Below are 20,383 nucleotides of genomic sequence, written 5' to 3'. Positions count from 1 at the left end.
ATATGGTCTATTTTCAGTCTCTGGTCCTCTTGTCATCAAAGCGCAAGAAATGGCGAATATCTTCAAAACTTCGAATTGACACATTGGCCTTGTACAATGGGTTATGCAGAGGACTCCCAAAAAACACACAGACTGGTACATCCCAGTTCTTTTCACTTCGTGCAAGAATGGTCAATCCAATGAAGGCCATGAGCTCATGTTTGGTTACATTTTTCCACTCTTTTCCCCTGTCTGTGAGACTGCTGACATCAGATGTGTAAGTGGGACAGTCAGAGTTGCTAAGAATTAAAGGTTCATAGAAGATTCCATAGAAACTGCTTGGGGTCACTTTTGACCCCACTTGTGGAAGAGTGGTGTAGTGATACAAAAACTGCAATTTCTTAAAATTAATGAAAAAATAAATAAAAATGCAAATGCCTTCATGTCACAAACATGTTTTGTGAGGAATACCTGGAATATGAATATATTACAACTTTTCATTTTAAAGATTTTGAAGAATAACAACCCATGGGGTCATTTTTGCATCTAAGGGTTAAAATGTGTTTTTTTATATATGTTAAACATGGAGATGGAGGCCTGGCCCTATTTATGTGTAAAAAAACAAAATGCTTTGCTCACGTACGACCCTCGCAGAACAATAAAGTTTTCTGAATTACAACAATCTCACGTTCAGTCAGAAATGGCTGACGGCAAAAAAACACCCACGGAGATCACCACTTTTTAAGCCCGAGCAGACAAGAATTACATCTTTCTTTGCCTCCCTCCACATCGCGGGGTTTACAGATGCTCGTCAGAATGCTATTACGGACAAACTGTTACGATTTATTTGCAAAGACAGGAAACATCTCGCAGGGGTTCGGTCTCAAAGATTTCCTCCAAGAGCCTGAGCCAAGGTACACGGCTCTTAGCCATCAGTGACAGAGTTGCCACGGAGTCATATGTGACAGTCACCGCACATTTCATAGACATAGAAATAATTCTCAAAATGACCGAAGCACAGACGAGCCACACGGCCGAATTGCAAGGACATATAGACACACACCATGTTGTTCAGGGTGTGTGTCTGTGCTGTTGCTCTGCTTTGCACTGGAGAGACAGAGAAGGGTCGATCAGTGTCACAAGTTTAGAAGTAGCTGATGGTTGTTGTGTAGCGTATGAAACTAAACAGTTAATACAATAAATAAATGAAGGTTGAGAAATGCATAAATTACCACCAATGTAGCAGTAGCAGGCATTTAGTTAGTGGACTGTGCATGTGTCTGCAAAACGGGATGAAATTTTACAAGATTCCTTGAATACATCAGTAAGTTGCTCATAGGGTTGGGACAAAATATCGATTTGGTTATATATCGTTGCCATTCCTTGTTCAATACAATAATCAATATGCCAGAGCAAATATCAATATTTTAATTCAAAACATGTTTTTAATTATTTAATTAATAAACTAAAGGGTGGAAGTTACCTGGATGAAGATGAGAAGATTTAGAGCGGGATGATGGTGGAGAAAGCTACGTTACGAGATCACTCCCACTGAACTTAACCCCGTGACCTCAGAAATTCCAAGTTCTGACTACTAATGGAACACAGCACTAAACCCCAGGCGTCTCATTTGGTAAAAGAGAACAAAGCGCATTTTATGTGTTTGGCTCAATGGCCAAAAATGTATGGTTAGTTAGACTTGTGCACATAGTTGTAAAAGAAAAGTTGCAACCTATAATGTTAAATTGTTAAATGTGTATAAGGGTTTGTTTCTCTATATTGAATGTTCCACACAATCATTTAATAAACACAATAATCCATTTATACTTTTGTCAAAGCTCTGAGAGGCTCCTGGTGATTAAGAGCAATGATTAAACATTCTCTTAATCCTCTAAACACCCCCTCTCCTCCTCTGAATTCACCTCTATGCCTCCGTGCACATGTTGCTGGCAGAGGTCCTTGGTTGTGTCGAGCATATGGAAAGGGAGTCAGTGCATCGCAGACACAACACAGACATCAATCAACCTGAAGGAGCAAAATGTTCAGGGTGAGACTGCAGAGAGGCTGGAGAGTGCAGTCATAGGGGTTATTTCTTTCTTTCAGGCAAGCAATAAAAGAGGCCTCAGAGGACAAGAGTGGCAGGAGAGAGATTGATGTCAGGATTGACTTAGATGACGAAGAAGAAGTAATTTTCTACACTGCTGCCCATCTTGACCATTAACTACAACTAATCAAGGAGCTGAAAAGGTTTAGGCAGCGAGACACCTTCAAGTGGATTTGATATTGGTGAGTAAGCAGTAATTCTTAGCCTGGCACAAATGGATAGACCTACAAACATTACAGATCCATTTGAATCTGGGTCTGGGTTGCTCACATAGGATTTCAAAATGTCTTCTGCATCACACGCAAGGTTACTCAAAAAACAACAACAACGACAATGATGTAGATTGGGACAGACAGAAGTTAATTGGAGGCCCGTTAAATAATCGACAATAATGGGACAAACTGGCACAGATGTCCGTCGTCCATTTTGTTCAGATCACTAGTTTTTCCAGGGCGTGGCCTACACCTATATAAATCCATGTGGAAGACTAGAGTAGACAACGTCAATATGGACACGCAGATCTGATCTGATCACTTGCAATATATAATGCGAACAGTTGGATATGCTTACAAATCCGATTAGGACTGCAATCTAAACATGGGCTCAATTTCATCTGGATCTGATCCAGATTACAGATTTGGCAGAAATTTAAATGTAACATACAGATATTTGGGAGAATAAGCAAACATTCTTAGCCTAGCTAATGCCAGACTGCATCTGACTTTAATTTGAAACTCTCTGGGAAGCACATATATGAAAATGCCTCCATACACAATTGGATGACCTACAACCAATCAGACCAATGATACAGATGATATATGCAGAGCATCAGAAAACTTGTCAACAAACGTGCTGTCTTCTAATTTTCTAAGAGCGATGGCTATCTAGTAAAGTCGCTTAAAATGGAAGCAACAGCCAAATTGAAAGGCATCAGCTCTTTGGTGGCCACCATTGTTAGACATATACAAAAACTCAACATTGCTTCTCTGTCATCAGCATGTCTCGTGTGCCAGGGCCAAAAAAAACATGGTGATTTCAGGTTGAGCCAAGCTAGGTTATGGTACCAGCAGTCAAGAATGGACACCGTGTACTATGATATTGTTTCTTTTCTTTACCATTGCTGAAGTCAATTAACCATTGCTATAAAGTATGAGAGCGTCATTTTTACAGTGCAGTTTGATAAATGTGGTTCCCTGATGTCACTGTGGACTGAAGAGTTCAACTTCAAAACTAAAACAATGTGCTGTCACGCAAAATATGTTGGTAACCACCTTACCAAATTTGAGTGTTCAAATCTGTTCTCTACTTCATTTTAGAGTATCAGAGCTTTTCTGTGTGTTTTTACTCACCTTAACTCTTTGATTTAACATAACCAGAAAATAAACAGAAATGGAGGTTGTCAGTTAATAGCTGTTGTGTGTGCAATGTTTTGTTCTGAGAAGATGGAATCAACTTGTCTTATACAAGTTAAAGTTCTAAAAAAAATATGCAATATCCATTTCAAGATCAACTCACGCTCATTGGATATTGCTGGGTTCTGCTCACGGCCCAATCGCCGTTCAGTCGTAAATATTAAACATGTTCAATACTTATGATTTGAAAAACTGGAAGATGCGTCCAATGATATAAAATGTTAATCCCTCATAATTTGGCCAGATAATCTGTTTAAATTAGTCTAAAAACGGAAGGCACCCACGATTGTCGAAAGGACCAGATCAGTTATCCTCTAGTGTGGGGCGGGGCTTTAGACACATTTGCAGGACAAAGACATCTTAGCTAGCTAGCAAACCAGGCAGTAGTAATCGTGTTTGTGGAGGAGTTGAGCTAACTGTGGCTACTGTGTGTCATGAAGCCATATTTTTAGACACGCCAACATTTTTTTGAAAAGACAAGTCATTTTTTCACATGTTCTCAGCTACAATTTTCTAACACCTTGGTTTTTAAACTGTGGTTCATGTACCACTATTGGTACGCAAGCTTCCTCTGAAAAAATAAGATAAACTGTTGTACTATATATACAAAGTGGAGCTGAGGACTTTTGACCGGAGTGCGTAGAAAATGATGAATAACAAAAAAATCGCTCAATCCATCTTAATGTAATTTCACTATACCAGTGTCTGAAGTATAATGTGAGGAAGAGGATGATGACGAGAGAGCAAATTATCTTATTGAGGAAAAGTCTATAGCTGACTTTGATCAGCCTATTCAGACAACTGTAGTTTAACATTGGTGATAATGGTGTCACTCAGAGAGCTCAATATTTTCTCAGGTGGTACTTTGCAAAAAAATTTTGAGAACCACTCCTCTAACATTTAACGATAGTGATGATTCTCTGCGACTGAGAACTCGTTGAAGTGCTAGAAATCCCTGCTGTGACTGCACACATCATTATTCTTTGGTCACTGTGGTGACGGTAAGATGATCCTCTCTGCCCAAACCTTCAGTCGGCTCAGTGGCAGAGTTGAGGGATAGCTCGGAGGAGATGGGGAATAACATTTCCAGATGTGGCACCATAGAAAGTTGCTGACAAGCTGTTTGTCACATGGGACAGGGCTGACAAAAAGCCTGTGGGCCTCTTGTTTTAGAAGCTCGAACACATCTGCTACTTGAGAGTACCTGCTGAGCAAAAGCCAGTCATGGTATTAACATTAACGCAGCCTTCGAGGCTGTAAGGGCTATTATAACCCTGCGCTGCTATTAGACCAGTGTTAGTGTGAAGGAACAATGCTAAATTGCTTTGTTGCTGCAGTGTTCATTAGATCAAAGCATTTAAGGGCAACAATTCAAAAACTGAACCCCTAAAACTATAATGTGATTGACATGACAGGTTACATTGCTCTGATGTAGTAGAGGCTACATTCAGACTATGATGTTTTCATGTGAAATATTATTCAGCCTATGTTTGGCTTTCATGAACAGAAATTATATACTGATATTTCTGCTGAAAGATCTGTCAAGCAATACTACCAGACCTGACTGAGGGAGCCTTTGTGTGTACACAGCAGTAGAGCTGGGGTGGGTTGGGACAAGAAGCATTTATCCTATTTAACTGCTGGGTTTGTAATTATAATTCACTTCTAATACTTTTCGTGGCCACTTCTTTGTGTTTTCAGTCAAATTCGGTTTGCAGCCGTCTTGCTTCAAAGGTGCAAAGTTTCTGCTTTTTTTTTTTTTAAATACAGCACGAGTGGGAAACGACTTAGCTATGTGTGTGTGGGGCAGCCACCACACACACACACTGCCTCTGCTTTACGCGCACTCCCCTCTTCTTGTATTTGATTGACAGCAATCACTATAAGACAAGAGGAATGTTATAATGAAGCAATGAACGTGTAATGTTCATAAAATGGCTTTGACTCCAAATAAACAATTACACAGATGAGAACTTATATTGAAGCATATATTTGATATTAGTTTTATTAAATAACATTGTATATTGTTACTGTAATGAGTAGGAACCAATGCTGGGGAATGTATTGTGAGACGCAGAGAGAAACTGGCACATGGGAATAAAGAAAATTACTGAAAATGTATATTATCTATATTAAAAATATATACATTATCACTCCAACAGCAACACTGTTGAACTGTAACAGGAAAGATGGGACGTCCCAGGTACCAGAGGAAGACAGACTGGACCAATTACAGTTCCTATTCCAATACAAAATGTTACTTAATAAAACTAACTATATATATATATATATATATATATATATATACATATATACATACATATATATATATATATGAGTTCTCACCTGTAATTGTTTATTTGGAGTCATTTTATGAAAATTACAAATTATCTGCTTCAAGCTAACATTCCCCTTTGTGGGTGTGATCACACTAAAAGCTCTATAGGATGCTGAATTTTCTCTCCTTTTTATTGTGACAACTTGGAAAAGAATGATGCTGCATATATACAGTACCTGCATGAAGTGCGGAATAAAAAAGATATATTACAGTGCGTATGAGTATGTATACTGTATGTTTATAGTATAATTATGTAATATATGCAAATCAAAGTTTTTTTACAAGACAATTAACATATTGTTCGTAAAAACAATATCTTAATTTATGTGATAAGGAATTCAACATACTGTAGGTTTGGGCAAAATGACCTAAAATTAAAATCTCCAAGGCCCACCCCTGAGTCCCCAGATGCTGCTTCCTCATCAGAAGGCATGTCAGTGGGATTGAGGAGGTCTTTGAAATATATGGAAGTTGAAACTCTTTCTGACAGGCGACTCCACCAGACGTTCCCAACAGACCCTCACAATACGTTTAGGTCTGCCAGGCCTGACCGGCATCCTCCCCTACCATTGGAACCAACGCTCCACCAGGTGGTGATCAGTTGACAGCTCCGCCCCTCTCTTTACCCGAGTGTCCAAGACATATGACCACAGGTCTGACGACATGAATACAAAGTCGCTCATTGTAACAATCCCTGAGGAGCACAGAAGTCCAACAACAAAGCACCACTCGGGGTCAGATCGGGGGTGATGTTCTTCCCAATCTCACTGTCATTGCTCACATGAGCATTGAAGTCCCCCAGCAAAACAAGGGAATCCCCAGCAGGAGCATTTTCTAGCACCCCCTCCAGGAACTCCAAAAAGGGTGGTACTCTGCACAGCTGTTTGGTGCATAGGCACAAACAACAGTCTCTCGTCTACTGGGGTGAACCCCAATGTACAGGCCCCGAGTCGGGGGGCCATGAGTATGCCCACACTCGCTCGGCGCCTCTCACCAGGGGCAACTCCAGAGTGGAAAAGAGTCCACCCCCTCTCGAGGAGACTAGTTCCAGAGCCCAAGCTGTGTGTCGAGGCGAGCCAGACTATATCTGGCGAGCCAGACTATATCTGGTCGGAACCTCTCAACCTCGTGCATCAGCTCAGGCTCCTTACCCGCTGGAGAGGTGATGTTCCACGTCCCTGGAGCCAGCTTCTTCAGCTGAGGGTCGGACCACCAAGGTCCTCGCTTTCGACCATCGCCCAACTCACACTGCACCCGACCTCCATGGCCCCTCCCACAGACATTTAATACAGTGACAAATACTAAAATGGGCCACATGGTGGTATAGTGGTTAGCACTCACGCCTTCCAGCGAGAAGACCCGGGTTCGAGCCCCGGTTGGAACAAGGGTCTTTCTGCATGGAGTTTGCATGTTCTCCCCGTGTGTGCGTGGGTTCTCTCCGGGTTCTCCGGCTTCCTCCCACAGTCCAAAAACATGCAATGTGGGGATTAGGTAAATTGGACACTCTAAATTGACCATAGGAGTGAGTGTGAGAGTGAATGGTTGTTTGTCTCTATCTGTGTGTGTGTGACCCTGCGATGGACTGGCGAACTGTCCAGGGTGTACCCCGCCTATCGCCAGATGTAGCTGAGATTGGCACAGCACCCCCCGCGACCCTCTGGTGGAGGATAAAGCAGTAGATAATGACTGACAAATACTAAAATAGGCCTGAACAGTAATTTATAGAAAGCACTTTAATTTCAAATCATAATATTGGTCAGAGAAATTTGCAATTAGATATTTCTGTCACCCTATGGTAAAACGTCTGATGTTTTATTTGGAATAAAGTGCTGGTTTAGGATTAAAAAAAAAAAAACAACCTCAGAATGTCTGAGGCCACATTCTGGCAGGTCATGGACATGGAGGTCTTGAAATACAGCAGAGCTTTGCTATTTATTTATTTGGAAACCATAAATAAAACCCGTAATTTCTCTCGAGTGTCCCCACAATGTGCACCATGAATGATTTGAGAGTTTTGGTGGCAGCCCTCTTCCCTCTAGTCTCTAACTTTGATGTCTGGCCATTTCCCTGGCATTTACATACTGCCAGCTGAAATTTAACTGAGCCACAGAGGTTATTTTGTCCTGCAGCCAAATCTGGGTCTTCTGAAGTCTGGAGGAACTGCAAAGCCAATCACCAACACAGTCCTGTCTGCTGACCTCCCCCTTTAATATACATTAATATCAGTTGGTGAGGCTTGCTGTGGCCAGAAGTACAACCACTCAGAGAGCAGTCTACAGATTCTTTGAAAAATATTGACTTATTCTTAGATGCATACTGGAGTTAGACATTGGCTTGTAGCCTTGAATTTAAAAGCCACAATAACAAACCACCAGCTTGTGAATTATGGCTGTTGTTGATCTGTAAGTTTGACTGCTCTCCAAACCTGGTCTTTTTTTTTTCTTTTCTTTTTTCAACTTTTCTCTCAAAATGGTTTGCACAGCTCACATATGAACAGAGTCTCATAAAATACAGGTATGCACATTCTCAGTGTAAGCATGGCTACCAGCAAAAGACTCCAAGGAAAAACAATTTTCATCTTAATTACAGACTCACTTAATGAAAATTAATATATTTATAAATCAAGTGATTGAAACAATGTGCAAACAATGAGCATTTGTTTATATAAGACAGGTTGAAAAGGCAAGCTGCACAAACTAAAGCACTATCCATGACAGGCACCTCCGTGATCAACTTTGAAACTTATTTATCAGGACCGAACTGGGTGAGGACATCGAGGTCCTTGGACAATGCAACACCAAGATCCATAGTCATAAAATTCCTGAAATTCACAACTAAGGAGAAGGTTATTCATGCCACCTGGAAGAATCACCGCTGAGGGTTGTCTTTTGATCACCACTACGCAACTGAAGTGCTGTCAAAATGAAAGGAATACGCGACAATCAAGAAGACACTTAAAGAAGAAGGCTTTCAAACTCTGTTAACAAGGATGCATGTGTTCCTCAATGAAGGGACCGTTACATATCACAGTGCTGAGCTAACAGCAGAGCGCAGTGCCGCTTATCCAAGGTCGGGTTGACTGACCAAGAGACCCGTCACAGAGACCTGGCAAAATTTCAACTAGGCGTCCGTGAGAAACTGTGGGGATTTCAGCAGCGCACCGTAGAGGAGGATACTACACCCGCCGGCGACTGAGAGAGAGAGTTTGGCTGCCTTATTCCCTCCCTGGCCCGCTTTGGTTTTCGGATTTTCTTTAGACTGTAAAACGGCGCGACATAACTCAACGCATTAAAATAAACGTTTGATTTTGTAATATACAAGCCTTGTGGATATTAACGCTGCGTTTGTGTGTGTATCTGCGTCATTAGCTTGTTTATGAAACCCTAAAGGTTCAGAACGAACAGTTCAGCCACTGCTGAGAAAATAGGGTTTTATTGTTTTTCTGGCACTTCCGTTTGCTGATGATGCCATCAGTAAACCTCACCACCGTAGCGCCTCCTGGTGCGGGCACTAGTCCGGGCACATCCGGTTGCGTACATTCAACCACAGAAGAAGAAGAACTACTCTCGTTGTAGCTGCTGAGATGCAGAGCATCCACCGTGCCAGAGGGGGAGCTGTGTATGTGAGAGCTGACGTGCTAATTACGTCACTTCCAGGTACCTGGCCAATCACAGGACAGTGGGAAAGCTCTCGTTCACAACAATCACAACACAGACCACGTTCTGGGGGTGTGATTTTGGTCTCAAACAGCGCGGCTGACGAGAGCGTCAGTGAGGAGATATTTTGATCGACTAGGAGGTTTTTAACCATGAAAACAAGTTAATATACATAAGTAGACCTCCATAACTAACATATATGTGCGATACGAGCATTCCATGTCACCTTTAAGACTTAGAACACTTCTACTTCAATCACAGTGTTTATGTTATTTAACTGCAGCTGGAACTTAATAATGGACCCTAATGGAACAAACTCACTCTGAGACACTGTTGAATATGGAGCAAGCCACCAGTGATCTACTAGTTGAAACTAGTCAGCCCCAACTCGTGGTTTGAACACACTATCTCAGAGGTTGGATTAGTCTGAACCTCCAATTTGGAAGCCCATTTATTTAACCTGTTCTACAGTTATGTTTGTTCATACTTTTCTGTTGTGTCAGATTGTTATTATGTTCTGTGGTCTAAGAGGGTATTGCCATGGGAATTGAGATGCTTCATACAGTAATTGCAGATTCACACTTAATGTAAATGGACTTATATCCACTATTAAGAGGGCAAACATGATAGGTAAGGCTAAGAAGGAAAAATCACAAATTGTATTCTGCCATTACACTATTATTAAAATCTTGGAGGTGCTGGATGTGGATGTCCAGGGCTAGTGTGGTTACACATGGTCTGCAGCCAAATTGTCTGAAACTGAAACGGTGCATCAATGAACAGTATGTAGCAGATCCAGCAAAGACTGAGCTGAGGTTGGTAAACTCGCAGGAAGCCGTTGAGAGCAGAATTCTGGCAGCACTGCAGAATGTCTGTTTGCTGTTTTGTTACACGTTTATCTTTTTTTATATTCAAGTAACAACAGTGTCTTCCTGCATGAGGAAGATAGCCATTTTGATTATTTAGCAATTTACTGAGCAATGTTTCAGCTTCTCCCTCGCCAAAACGGATATTTCTATGCCCTTCCTGATGCAACCCTCCCATCTATGGGTGTGGGAAGGAGAACACTGAATGTGCCCCCCCTTTGTTCAGAGGTACCCCAGCCCTTGATCTGTCAGGATTCAAAATGGTAACCCTCTGGTTACAAGCCAAGTTCCCATTCCACTCGTGAGCAGCCCTAGTCTGTATCCATTAAACAGTCTTTTCCAGCAGGAAATTGAAGTTTGTGTTGCTATATAAACAGCTCACTCTCCTGTACCAAAAAAAAAAGAAGCAGGAATTTAAAATCACAGCACAGAGGAGTTGTTGATCCACTGCTGCCTCCCTCAGAAGATTAATTGTGTTATTTTGTCACTTCCTTTCTTCAGAATGACTTCAGTGACACAAGCTTACCAAACGAGGCAGCAGCAGATCTACCACCAGCTTCTGTGTCAAGCTAAAAACCCTTATAGATCAAATTATTGCTTCAAGCCACACTGAATAACTGCTTCATCAGAATTATGATAATGATGCACAGTAATGCAGCTGAACTGAAAAAGTAACCAAAGTCATTTTTGGCAGTGACACAAGCATCCGTGACTGTGATGGATTGTGTATCTAAAGTCTGAGCATTGGTTTTTGGAAACCACAGGAAATTGGAGACAAATGGAAGAAAAGTACATGTTAAATAACTTTCCAAAACCATTGTTATTTAGAAATCCCCTCTTCTTACTCACCATGGAAGGGGCTGTGTCCCTCTCTCAGTGGGATCGGCCTCTCCGGATGGGACTGAACATGTGTCTGTGTGTGTGTGGTGTGTGTGTGGTAGTATTTGGGCTTTAGGACGTACTGCTGGCTCTGAACTGGGTGCATGGGTCGGATCCTGCAGAGAAAGAAGCAAACACAATCACAATGAGGATTCTAAAAATGCAATGGTATAACAAGCTAATGATCCTGAATATTAGACTTAAAATCCAGACCATAGATATTTAAAATAAAGACTTTGGGTCTTGATGTGATCAGCAAAATATGACATAATTGTTTTTCAATGGCCATACAGCAAAAATTACACACGTGCTTCATGCTACAGTTTTGCCATTCAACCATTCGTTCATGCAGCGTATCTATGTGCAGCACTTTATCACACATCTATCATACCCACTCACACATGCCAGCACAGCCGTGTGTTGCCCATGGACACATCTGGGGATTAAACCCACAACCTTCTGGTTGACAAAAGACCCACTCTACCACTGTACCACTATGTAGCTTAGAGTTGATTGAGATGTTTCATTTAGATGAGTTTGGAGTCGTCTGTCAGTAAAGAGGAAACAGGACACTGAAGTAGACAATGACAGGTGCATGTCAAGGGACTCCAGGATCCAGGGGATCCCAGGCAAAACCTCACATTAAACTGAAGTAACACTGGGCCTTGATGATGGTTTTCAACCATGGCGGGATTGTGGTATATACAGGGAGCTGTATGGTAGAATTTAAAGGGGTTCTAACAAATTGTTCCTGTAAACTTTCCCTATCCCAATGCAATTACCCTACAAACATGAAGTTAAAAGAAAGAATGCTTTTGACTCATAGGACATGGACATTTTAACTTGAAGGGGAAACAAGCATTCAAGAGGCCAAAAACATACCGTTTTTTGTCAGGTCAACGTGACCTTGACCTGTAACCTTTGACCATTCAAACCTAAACAATTAATCTGTGATTCCATCTGAATATCTGTACCAAACGTGAAAGGATTATCCCTCGATAACACATTCAAAATACAGAAAAGGCTTTGTAGGTCAACCTTGATCTTGGACCATCAATATCTGACCACAGCACACTTGGGTCCAAGGCTCCGACCCATTTTATTATGACTACACACCTGACACTGATGTGTTTCCTGTGATCATTTAAGATTAGATGTGGCTTCACACTGATAGAAAGACTGAAAGACTCTGACTATACAGATGTGTCCACTGTCGACGTGAGAGGTGCTTGAAATGAATCAATGCTCTTCTTAGATTTTAACCGTATCGAAAAAAAAATCATATGATCACTGTTAGTGTAAAAACTGTCTTCTTTTTCTGGGATTTAATAAATCTAATTTCCTAATACCTGTGTATCAAGTCTTTTGTCTAAATGCCACAGTGGCTGCTTTTAATCTGACGGCTGACGAGCAGTGCTTCTGTATCTGTCTGCCTTTTTTAGTCGGATGTGACCTTAGCCAGTTAATACTAAATGTACTTTAGATCTTTTTTTTTCCCATGCAAGATATGTAGTCATTAGTGTCAGCAAAAACTGAAATAACAATTTCTTCAAGTGTTCCCAAATTCTTCAAGTTCTTCAAGACCAGCGTCATCTTCCTGCATTTCCTCTGACCACGGCTTTCCTCTCTTATCAGTCTGGGAACTAAACCAGACTGCTCCCCAATGTCCTCAATGATGTGTCATTTCCAGGACTATGTCCTCTAAATACAGTGTGAAGTACAGGTCAGGACATTGTTTGCCATCTTGACAGCACTAACAAATGTTCAATCTTGAAACATTAAGCCAAACACAATCAGACGGGAACCGCAGGCCCCCTTTACGCTTCACCACATGCATTTACACCTGGTATTAACATGCGTGTCCACGTCAAGATCTGACAGCTATCCGATCACGGTCATCACCCCTTATGTCACCTCCTCCTCTTCTTCTTCTGCAAAGATTTCCTGCAGCAAACTACAGCGTCACATCCTGTGTGAGTCGCACTACTGTACGGACTTCTCTTTGCTTTTCGAGGCAGGGGAAGAACTCATCTTTGACGAGCAGAAAAGTGATGAAAGCAGAGGAGAATTGGCAGTTTTGTCGCCACTTTCACGTTAGCTCGGAGCCACCGACAATTTTCATTAACTGAGTTGTTGTGGCTCTTCACATTTACACTTCTGTTCAATAGGGTCACAATGTGTCTCCAAAAGTACTGTGTAAGTAAGTGTAAAGTATTTAAACCTTTACTTACAAGTGGTCATCAGGCGCTGTGTGCATTTGCAGTCCGATCACATAAATCACATTTTAATGCCAGGTGTAAAAGAGGCCACAGTGTAACCGTCAGTTTACAGCCTCATTAAAGCTGCATTAGGCAGGTTAATTGTTGAGGTTCATTAGTAGTTCCAGTCCAATTCAAATGTGTTGGGGTCATGGCCTGAGAATCTCGCATCAGATGACCACATACATATACATGAACTCTCTCAGATCACTTAATTTACATTAGGTTAAAAGGTTATAGAAGAAACTGTTAATAAACTGCACGAAATTGGACCTTTTTAAGTTTGTGGTTTAGTCTCGGGCTGCAACTAACATGTATATCAGTCAGTTGCTGTTGATTTTCTAAATTAAAGCTTTACCAAAACAACGGTTTCTGCCCCCAACTAAGGATTTTCTTGGTCGACCATTGGTCGTCATTTGAAGCCATTCGTCTACTAATTGTTGGCATATTGAAGATTTTTATGTAATTATTATTATTGTTTTATTTATTGCGAGGCAACAAAAAGATTGGAGTCCCAGGTCTGAGAAAGGATGTTATAAGTAACATTTTTAACACTGTTCTACACTACAGATATATGCAAAACCTTAAACTCAACCTTAAATCCATGCATGGTTCAGCCATATAGGTTTTTGATTTTATTTCGACAAGACGCAGCTTCAATAATAGCAATAGATTTTCTGTTTGCTGGGTTTTTTTCAGGTTTTTTTCCACAGCAACTAAACTACCGATGAAATCTCGCTGACTGATGATTATACTGTTCGACCATTACGGGGGAAGCCCTAGTGCTTTACAAATAACGTTGGATTGGATTGGATTGTCAGCCATATTGCTGTATGGAGCTGTCTCTCACGCTATGTGCTTCTTTGGCCTCATCTGATCAGTCATGATATAAAATGTGTCACTCTGTGTGGAGCACAGGAATGTCACCACAGACATGAAAACATAAAAAACTGCAATACTGAGAAAGAGAAAGTCACACAAAAAGAGTTATGAGGAGCAGATAGCCTCGGTCATTTGACAGTGGTTTCAATAAAACAAACAATGGTTTGAAAAGATTAGTGTTTTGACCATAAAATGTCAGAAAATCGTGAAAAAAAGTTGCCCACACCACAGACTGAGAACACCCAACACATGTCTTCTTTTGTCCTCAACCTAATATATTCAGTTCAACGATAAAAAAACACATTCAAACCATTTCATTTTTATCAAACTAGTTGCCAATTAATTGCGTGGTTTATGACTAAAATACAAATGTATTAATCATTGTCATAAATCTCTCACAGAATTCAAAGGCAGCTTGTTTTGACCTTTCTGAGTCCAATCGCACTACAATAGCACTGCTTTCCCAAGATTAAGTTCATTTGTTATGTGTACAATAGTGCGTTCCATTTGGAGTTGGAATTAGGAATTTCCGAAGTCAGGAATGTGCATTTCCAACTGACAGGGAGCAACTTCATCAGTAAATCTTTCATTTCTAACTGTGGACATGTTGCTATGGTTGCGTAGAGCATTGCTATTGACTGGAGATGCTAACAACAGCAAACCTTTTGCAATTTCTCGACTGGTGCACAGTAACATCACTCCCAGTTCCAACATTCCGATGTAAATGGAACAAGTAGTAATCCACTTGAGGGCTGAAATTAACAATTATTTTCATAATCTATTAATCTGTCATTTATTTCTTCGATTAATCAAGTAATGGTTTGGTCCATAAAATGTCAGAACTTTGTCAAACCTGGAAATGATTGTTTTTGTCCACAAACAAATGATTGAGTTTTAATGATTTCTTTGTTTTATGAAGTTGAAACAATCAAAAATCTAGTTAAAATAATGAAAAAAGCTTCAGTGTGTCTCGCCACCCATCTTCAGACACTACCGCCAATATACAGTAACTTGGAAGAATGTGACGATATGGCAGAGAGTCCAAAGTCATCAACACAAAGACCATCTAGAGTTAAACCTTGAAACTGCTCGTGTACGTCTTTAGAGGGAATAACATAAATATAGTCAGTCTATTTCAGCCCTCTGATCCTGGCGTGGGCCTGTGGTTTAAAATAAATGTCAGCATGAATAAGTTATGTACTGTGTGCTCATCAGTGTTTGGCCATCTGTTAGTAATTGGAACCTAGAGGCATGATCCTCTACATCCTCAAATATAAAAAGTAATGATGTGGTTGAACAAGCACTGTTTATACTTATCACAAGTCTCACTTCATCTTCTCAATGAGGTCAAATAAACAACACAGTCAGTGTTGTCACGTACAGAGTGAATCATAGAGATAACTCACCCCAACAATGGTGTCCACTCACTTTATGTTTATGTTATTTTTTTATGTGTCTTCGCTGAATGAGTGCTGTTATTACAATGATATTGGTACCAACTTCTACATTTCTAGTATCTAATACTAGACCGTTTATCAGTGCATGTCTGTGTGTACTTGACATTGGGATCAAAAAAGGTTTAATAAATGTAATTGAATCCAATATATTTTGCCATAAAAAGAAAGGGGGGATGATAATTATAGAATATAGAATAAGTAAGAATAATAGAATAATATTAGAATAAGCATAAACTGAGCAAAATACTTTATTATGATGTCATCGTTATTTCACACCACACCATCTGTGGTTCGTGTGAGTCCCAATCCAGACTCAGCGGTCCGTTTGGATCGCAATGCAAAAACAGTACAACACCACTATTGTTTAGACAAAAATATTAAAGATTGAGCATAGAGAGGCTGTCAAATCAAGGATATGGATTAAGGAAGAGAGCAGGGCCACAGAAAAGAGATAATAAACATAGAGGAAGAGTGGTTTATTGCTCTGCATAGTCTCCCCTGTGGTCTACATACTTCTTCCATTGGTGTTGCAGCATGTGGATGCACTTGGTATAGAAGCTCTACCTGACAGTCCTCAACATCAGATAATTCTTCTGCATGAACTCTGGCTCAAAGTGGTGAACTCAACACTCATCCTGGGTTAGGAAACATTCAAGAAAACCAGCTGGATCTGCTTCATAACGACGTTCTCCTGCAACATGATCAGCCTGGTGTGGTGTTGATCAGGGGTCAAAAGCTATGGCACCCCTCGGGTGGAAACCTTCCATAAGTGTGTTGAGCAGAATGTTCTCTACTCCCTTTGTAGGGGGAGATGCTTCCAACATTGACTTTCTGATTAACAGTCAAACGTCTGTCATCCATCACCATGTGGGGAACAACATTTAGTTGAGAAGAAGATCGTTAAGAGCAATGAAATATGGTTGAATTTAACTACAGCACACATAATTGGGGTTAAAATGTGTTTTAAAGTAACTTTTTCTAACTATATTTTGTCAATTCCATGTATTTTGTCATCGATATACATACATCCGCTAACGTAGCAACCATATCAGCATGAACGCCTTTGGGTTCTAACCCGTTTTTCTGCACGTTGGGTAACACCACGCTGCCAAATTTTGCAAAACAATGCAATTAGTATCAATAAAGTTTGAATGTAATGCATGCAGAGTTTCATTGTTCTGGCATTACTCCTATATTATAATTACTATAATTTATTAAAGTAATTATACATATATGTATATATATATATATATATATATATATCTCAACACAGAGCAGATTTTAGAGCTGCGTGTATATACCAGGGCCTTTAGCCTATGAACTTTTCTGGCCACCCTTGCATTTTCATCCCATTCATATGACAGCCACACTACAAATAGACACAGATAGATACTCTCGTTGGCTCAGCTATGACCTTGTAATGTCTTAAATGGCTCTAATCTTTGGCTTACAAAGCTGTATGTCGGACATGTGAATCTCCTTTATAAGTATAACGTACAGATATATGTTCACATGTGTGCGGAATAGCGACTTTTACAATACAACTACGATCAAATCCTCTGGACAGTTTGATTCCTGATCAATGTGTTCAGTCGATGCATGATTGTGTGTGTGTGTAAACAAGTACAGTCAGTTAGTGTTGGTGTCTAATGTCCTGTGGATGTGAGAGGTGACAGAATCTATATTCAGACACACATATGGAGTGCGAGTATGTTTATCAGCATTGTTTAAAGGTCATAATGGAACAAAAAATTCCACCCTAAAAATAAACGTCAGTTAATAATGTCAACTTCTAAATTTGCAACACTGAATAGTTAACCTGTGCAATTGAATGAGGTATTGACATGTAGTCACACATGTGTTAGAACCCTCGTAAAATCAAATAAAAACATGGCTACCAAATAAACTAAATAACAAGAGGCAGGAGAAATAATCTATTTTCAAATATTATGAATCAATTATGAAACAGCCATAATCAGAAAAATCTTTTAGTAAAAAAGGTTGTGTTTTAACACTGTGCTTGTTTCAATCAAAGTCTGTACTTTGTATTACGCTCAATACGCCTTGACCAGTAAACTGCTTAAACATCACTGTGGAAAACGTTTGACTTGTACGAAGTACGGAAAGAACTGGTCGTACTGCACGCTGACGGAGCTGTGAACAACATCCACGGGCTCTGTGGAAACAAAACTTAGAGTAGAGTAGATGTAAAAAGTACTCAAAATGTCTCCAATGTTGGTCACAAAGGTCTGAAGCCCTGGGACACATGTGCTACTATTCAACAAAACACCAAAGCACTTAAGGATTCTAACGCTAATTGTTGTGTATGCACATTAGCAGAATCCGGTGAGTACCTATGGATCTATAGACACTTGTTCCTAATTATATGCCGAGTGCAAAGAGTTTCAAACCCCCAGTTTAAGATGTGAGGCAGATAGAACAGTGACGGCAAGAAAGAAGCTATAAACACAAGATCTCACTCCAGTCTCAACAAAATATCTGGCATGAGTGCATGCACTGGCAGTGACTGCACCATTAAATGAAAAAAAGTCAGAGCAGCTTGGAGAGCGTCCAAGGAATGGTTACAAGAGCCTGCTAGTCTTAAATATCAGAGGAGATTTGACTCATTTTTGCATAAACAGATTGGTGAGTTAGAGTTGTTGGGGTGTGTGTGTGTGTGTGTGTGTGTGTGTGTGTGCGTGCGAGTGTGTGTATAAGCGTCTGAATCTGTTCAGTCTCGGCGTTAACTGCTCTGGCCGCAGTCACAATCCACCGCCGACCTCTACGCTCTAGTCGTCCAAGTCTTCTTCCCCACGAGAGCTGACATACTCTGGTCTATCGAACCCACTGAACCTCACCAGAGCACTCTCATGTATTAGTAGTATTGCATCTGAGGGCAGACAGACTATCTCTGCACTGTGTCTCGGGGCTTTGTTCTAGGTTAGTGGCTCTCTGGCTGCTTGAAAGGTGGGATCAGACAAACATGGCTCTCACTGAGTAGAAGAACCATAAGATGATAATCTGCAGGGACAGCTTTGGCAAAGTGGTTTTCTGATGTACTCCAGTGAGCTGACACTGCATGGGAGGAGTAAGTCAAGGATTGAAAATATCAGTATTTTATGTTTGAAGACTCTGTAATGAAACTTATTTTAGCCTGACAGTAAACAAATCTGCGTTGCTTGTGGAGTTTGCATGTTTTCCACTCATATCTATACTATATCAAGTATATATCAAGTTACTATATCAATCGACAACTATTTTGATAATGGATTAATCGGTTTGAAGCTTTTTTCATGATTAAAACAAGATTTCCGATTGTTCAAGCTTCTTAAATGTGAATATTTTCTTCATTTCTTTGCTCTGGATAACAAAGAAATCATTAAAGGTGAATCATCATTTTGGTTTGTGGACAAAACAAGATATTTGAGAAAATCATCATTTCAAGGTTTGACGAACACCAATCAACATTTTTTTAAAGGCGACATAGACCGGAAGCTCCAATTAACGCTGCGTGTGTGTGTGTATCTGCGTCATTACCTCGTTTATGAAACCCTAAAGTTTCAGAACAAACAGTTCAGCCACTGCTGAGAAAATAGTGTTGTATTGTTTTCCTGGGCTCTGCGAAGCGGATCGGCACTTCCTTAATTTGATGTCGTCATCAGAAATCCTCACCACATCCTGTTGCGTACATTCAACCACAGAAGAAGAAGAACTACTCTCGTTGTAGCTGCTGAGATGCAGAGCATCCACCGTGCCAGAGGGGGAGCTGTGTATCTGAGAGCTGGCCTATCTATTACGTCACTTCCAGGTACCTGGCCAATCACAGGACAGTGGGAAAGCTCTCGTTGGCTGGCCAATCACAACACAGTCCACGTTCTGGGGGTGTGGTTTTGGTCTGAAACAGCGCGGCTGACGAGAGCGTCAGTGAGGAGATATTTTGATTGTCTCGTTTGCAGCGATTAGGAGGTTTTTAACCATGAAAACAAGTTAATATATGTAAGTAGACCTCCATAACTAACATATATGTGTGATACAAGCATTCTATGTCACCTTTAAGGTTTTCTGATATTTTATGGACCAAATGATTCATCGTTTATGAAAATAAAGGTTAGTTGCAGCTCTGCCAGTGACACTGGCCCAACTCCTCAAACACAGACTGTAGGTTTGGTCCAAACTAAGTGTTCTCAGTACTAGCATTAGCAGTGCTGTAGGTGCACTAACCTTTTGGTCTGGAAATTCTGGTGGGGCCACGCAGGAAAATCTTATAATGCAATCCAGAAATACCACATATTACTCTCAAACCCTCACAACAAAAACACAGTAGCAAGTGAGAGTGGGGACCACAGCACCGGTTTCGAGGAGGCAATACTTCAAACATGATAGCGCATCTACGGGAGCACCACCCATCGCTGTATGCGAAATTCAAGGTAAAGTTAAGATTGTCATATGTTATCTTTTCTTTATCTCTATGATAGTAACTTCTTTTTTCTTTTTTTTTTTACTGACGCAGATATGGTAACTAGCATATACATATAAATTTTTTCCAAATATC

At 40.5% G+C, this 20,383-nt stretch overlaps 1 protein-coding gene across 1 annotated transcript in view; it reads right to left on the bottom strand.

The window, feature by feature from the left end:
* LOC122782114 (latent-transforming growth factor beta-binding protein 1-like) overlaps window positions 1-20,383 on the bottom strand; it is a 92,129-nt gene that overhangs the window by 43,090 nt on the left and 28,656 nt on the right. Inside the window, exon 4 of the mRNA XM_044046325.1 lies at window positions 11,205-11,350. Coding sequence (XP_043902260.1) covers window positions 11,205-11,350 — 146 coding nt within the window. The remainder of the gene's footprint in view (window positions 1-11,204; window positions 11,351-20,383) is intronic.

This window comes from Solea senegalensis, linkage group LG15 (genome assembly GCF_019176455.1).
Source record: "Solea senegalensis isolate Sse05_10M linkage group LG15, IFAPA_SoseM_1, whole genome shotgun sequence".
Taxonomy (NCBI): Eukaryota; Metazoa; Chordata; class Actinopteri; order Pleuronectiformes; family Soleidae; genus Solea; species Solea senegalensis.
Note: the sequence above shows the minus strand (reverse complement) of the source record. Positions and strands in the feature narration are given on the sequence as shown.